General features: G+C 36.3%; 1 protein-coding gene across 1 annotated transcript; it reads right to left on the reverse strand.

The window, feature by feature from the left end:
- LOC109232537 lies at positions 1166 to 1489 on the reverse strand. Its single transcript, XM_019398303.1, has one exon. The coding sequence runs from the start codon at positions 1487 to 1489 to the stop codon at positions 1166 to 1168; it is 324 nt and encodes a 107-aa protein (XP_019253848.1).

Below are 5043 nucleotides of genomic sequence, written 5' to 3' on the forward strand. Positions count from 1 at the left end.
ATCTTTATTAGGTACTAGTATTTTCTGCTCCTCTATTAATTATGCGAAGAGAAAAAGTAGGGCATAATCATAAACTCTTATTATTTTTACAGATTGACATATGCAATAATCTACAATATATATTGTATTTCCTTCTCCAATAGGTGAATGCAAAGGTGAATTGACGAAATTCAGGTGTCCTAGTAATTTTCCTCTTCATTTGTTCTTGTATGAGTCAAAATTAGGTCGAGTTTAGTGAATGCAAACGGATGAGCTAAGGCCGAGGTCGAAGCCAAGCACGGCCCAGTGGCAAGAAGTCGCCCAGAGAGAGACCAGTGCCAAGGTCGAGTAGAGAACAAACAACAGCAACGTTTAGAATATTCTTAGGATTATGAATAGGAACATTCCCCTAATTGTACTTTTTTAGGGTTTTTTAGGAATATCCCTTATAAATAGGAATAGAGAGGGAACAAAAGGGGGGCTTCTAGACTTTTCTGAGAGGGACATCTTGTAAAGGGTTGACTATATATCAAGAATATACAAAGAGCTTGTTTTGTCTCCTCTGTTTGATTTCATTACTAAATATTCCTCTTTTATTCACAAGATCCAAGAACACTTTGTTCATTTCCATAGTCTGATGTCACGCGCTATAGTCAGAAGAAGGAATCATCCATCTCATTCAACATTTGGGTGACAAATTCCCTCTTATTATATTTAATGCCATTTGTCACATTTATTGCACGTTTTCATTCTCATATTTATTGATAGTCATTGAGCATTAACTTGGCATTCATTGACTTGAACACGGTCCCATACCATCAAAATTATTGAACTTCAAATCTAGAATTTGTTATTACACTTAACTAGAATTCACCCTTTATCTACTTGTTAAATTGATTTAACTAAAAAAGCCTAAAACTTTTTGGTCAAACAGTTCTAACTCCCGTTTAAACATACTCTCCCGTCCCTCCAAGGCCCAGGCCAAAAAAAAAAAAAAAAATGAGAAAAGAGAAGAAGGCTATAACGAGATGTTATATATAGGTTTATGCCACTGAACCTCTTCAGAGTAAAATTTCTTGTAAAATCAGCAAAAGGAAATTAAATTACAAAGAGAGCTCATGCATGTACATAAGTAAAATTCAAAAACATAAGTAGTAACAAATCCACATTCTTTTTTAAAATAAATTTACGTACTCTTGTAAGGAGTAATCTTGATAACTAATCCAGGGAAAACATCATCAGGATCATGAATATGTGGATTTTCTTCAACAATAAAAGGATCTCCACATTTCTCACTTATTGTATGCAATGTTTCTCCTTCTTTTACCACATAAATTTCATCACATAATGGCAGCTTCTTCATAGCCAACTTCTGCTGCTCGTGCATTTGCACTGCGAATTCACTTTCCGTCGATTCGCAACAGCTCAAAAGCAACATGATTGCCAAGAACAAGGTACAATACCATGAAATTGTCTCCGCTAATATTGTCGATGAATGAACACTAGACATTGCTACAATATTAATGATGTTTGTTTTCTAGTTCTTAATTTCTTGGAGATGTTTTTGGAGGGTATTTGTAGGGTTTTGTAAGAGGATTAGGAAGGAACAAGAAAGGGTGTTCAGTGTTGGTTTAAATGGTTTTTGCAGTAGTTGTAGGTGGAGTTGTTAGTACTATGTGAAATTGTTGGGAGTTGAAAGGGTTACTTCTAGGGGTGGGGGTTGGTAACTGTCATAGGAAGAAATTGAAATATATGAGATGAGAGGGAAAATAAGTTTGTTCAACTGCTTTTTTAAATATATGATACTTGGCAGGTGTTTCGACATAAAAATCATAATTTGTGAAAATAAGTAGTATTTGAAGTTAAGTTTAAAAATGATATTTGGGATATGATATTATATTTGGACATGCATTTCACTCGAAAAAATGTTGCAGTTTTGTGAGTGGGGAGGAGAATTTTTCTGAAAATTTCAAAAAAAAGTGGTAAAAATCACTTTTTGGTTTTTGAAAAACTCATTTTTGAAAAGTTTGTACAAACTTGCAAAATTTCATAGACAAACACATTTTTGAAAAAATAAAAATAAAATTACGGACAAACGGGGCATTATACTGCATTTCATTTTTTTCTAACCAAACAAAGAGAAGTACTCTCTCTCTCTCTCTCTGCTTTTTTGGTGCTGCAAGTTAATTTAAAACAAAGTCAAACAAACAACAACAACAACACTCACACAGTCACCCACTCATTTATATAGGTTTGACTTTGTTTCTTTCTACATTGACTTTTTGTCATAAGCTTTTCCTCAAAGATATAAGGAGAAAGGGGGAATAGCATTAGAGGAGAAGGTAGACTTTGAGCTCCAAAGGATAAAAATCTTAATTTTTTAAATTAATATTTAACGCTCGTTATTTTTACTACCATTTTGTAACTTCTGAAAATTTGACATGTATCCAGTTGTATGTTCCAATATGTTGGTAAAACTTGATTGTAATAAAAATTAAAAACAATTGATAGAAGTTTTACATGATTAGAGATTGGTTTCTAATAATTATCTAATAATGTGTAATTTGAAACGAAGACATCTTCTACGAGCGTTTTGGAATAACAAACTTTAATTGCTAAATACTGCATCTCAAAGGAAGTCTACCACTACTACAATTAGATTATTTATATTCTAATTGTAGTATTCAAGTCAATTTATGCGCATCTCAATTATTTTAAGGGTTACTTATTATTTAGCTAGTTTTCACCAATATAGATACCATGTAACTATGTCGACCAAAATTTAGATGGATGAGAAGAAATTATTTAATTTTTTTTTTTACTCTAGTTAAGATTTTAATTTTTCATTTGCTAGTTTATTGATCGATAGGCCAAACCCTTTGTATGTTTATTAAGATTAGTATTTGTTTAGACAAAGGCGACATTCTAACTCCTTTGCATAAAAACTATGGTATGTGATAGGTCCAGAAGTCCCTTTCTCACTTTCTCTTAATTAATTTTTTTTCGAACGATTCCTCCTAATTAATTAGTAATAGCAAATTGAAAAACTAAAATGCTTGAGTTCCAAAAACTGAGTCCTTGGACGTTTACCATTGGTTGACCTTTTCTTTTCTCCTTTACTTGACTTGGTTGTGTTTGAATGCATGACTTCAATTCAACTACAATTTGATAAATTTCCACAGAAAGCTTTATCACAATTCCCAATATTACTGGAAATTAACAAAAATTTAAACATCTTAAAAAGCTTTCTATAATCTATACTGTCTAAGATATCCTGAAATTCCCCTTAGGTATTTTTCCAATATAGTTTGGCTAAAGAGAGTTGTTACATATTGTGAAAATGAGATAGTAATATTCGCCTTTTGTTATTCAAGAAAAAAATTTACTTGATAATTGGTAAGTATATCAAATTTTGCACGTAGATAATCCCAATTCCTGTTGGAGATGAACATGAACAGTAAGGTAACTTGCACTTATCTACTTCCTTGCTAATTTGAAGCTTTTAGATGGATATTCCTATTTGATTAATAGTACTACTTAATTAATATTATTGTTTGCTCAAAAGTTATCACATATCTTATGAGTATAAAACAATATAAATAAATCACGGGAAAATCATAGCAAACCATAATAATCCGTTGGACCAAATGAAGGAAACAACAATTAATACTCAGGATTAGGGGGAGAAACATTAGAAACCTTTATTGATAATATTGGTTTGGTCTGCCTCTCCATGGAGAGGTTCAGAGCCTTACAATGGTGTTCCTCTTGCCCATAATTTTGGGTATTGTTGTCCCTTTTTTCTCTCTCAATAGTGGTCACGAAGAAGCCCCCCCCCCCCTTCTAGGGTTCCATCTCTTGGTATTTATAGCTGTGAGCTTCGTGAGCTGGCAATAAGTGGTAGTGACCACATTGGGATCTCGCCTTTATGGTGGCGGATAGGCCATGGCCTTGTCGATCGAACCAGATGCGGGCTGAACATCGTCAACTCTGAATGGTCGTGCCACTAATTAATTATGAATTAACTTAAAACGGGATTAGCCTCGTTAACTATCGTGGGGTCGAATTCTGACCCATACAGTTAGTCCCTCCGCTTATTGAGGTCGGGCCTTGGCCGAGCTCGATGAGTTGATTCCATTGGCTGTATTTCGAGAAACACGGATAGGGATGTCGACTGTTGCTTCGGTCGAGGCCGAATTCTTTTTGGCGATGGTCCTTAGCCTTGTAGAGTATTAGTATCCTGTTATTGGGCTCTCAAGTCATCGTTCGATCGAGGTCGAACTCTCCTCCTGGGCGAAGGCACTTGACCTTTTAACTTACTTCGAATGAGGTCGAGCTGCATTGTGCTCTGATCCTTATGTTTGTTTTGGAAGCGTACCCGTCGGCCGTGGCGGACGGGTCGTATGTTGTGCGGCCGAGTAGAATGAGGGCACGCTTGATACGTGCTCGGCGGCGGCCTTAGCCGTTTACACGTTGGAGATGACCGTAGCCTTTCATATATTGGAGATGGCCGTAGCCTTTCATACATTGGGGATGGCCGTAGCCTTTCATATATTGGAGATGGCCGTAGGGAATGAGTATGCGCCGGGTACGTATTTGGTCACGTCCAGAATTTTGAAGGCGTACGGCACATTCTTTCAGCGTTCGCAGGCCGTAGCGATTATTCTGACGGCGGTACATTGGCGGATGGCTGAGAAGTCACTTTGCGGAGCTTGTCATAATGACGCTTGCTTCGGCAAAACCGAACCGTTTTACGGTTGGTCGTGCAGTTAATGATGGCTATTGGGTTTCGCGAAAGCCATTTATGTTGCCTATAAAGGTGGGTTGAGGCATTCATTTCTCATATCTTCATTGTTCATCTGAGAGAGATTCTGAGGAAACTTTTTGGTTCCGCAAATTCATCTTCTCCTTTCTTTCCTTTGATTGTGATAACCTTTGTCTTTAGTAGATCAATAATGGCAGGCAGTTCTTCCCACGATGCTCTTCCGATAGATTTTCCGGTAGTTGAAGGGCCACCTCCGGCAATGGGAGGTGCAGAACAGATAGAGACTGGAGAAGTTCCGT

Source organism: Nicotiana attenuata, chromosome 9 (genome assembly GCF_001879085.1).
Source record: "Nicotiana attenuata strain UT chromosome 9, NIATTr2, whole genome shotgun sequence".
Classification (NCBI taxonomy): domain Eukaryota; kingdom Viridiplantae; phylum Streptophyta; class Magnoliopsida; order Solanales; family Solanaceae; genus Nicotiana; species Nicotiana attenuata.

Bases quoted from the DNA above. Each gene is read 5' to 3' on its own strand.
- LOC109232537 (XM_019398303.1), bottom strand. From the start codon at position 1,489: ATGTCTAGTGTTCATTCATCGACAATATTAGCGGAGACAATTTCATGG.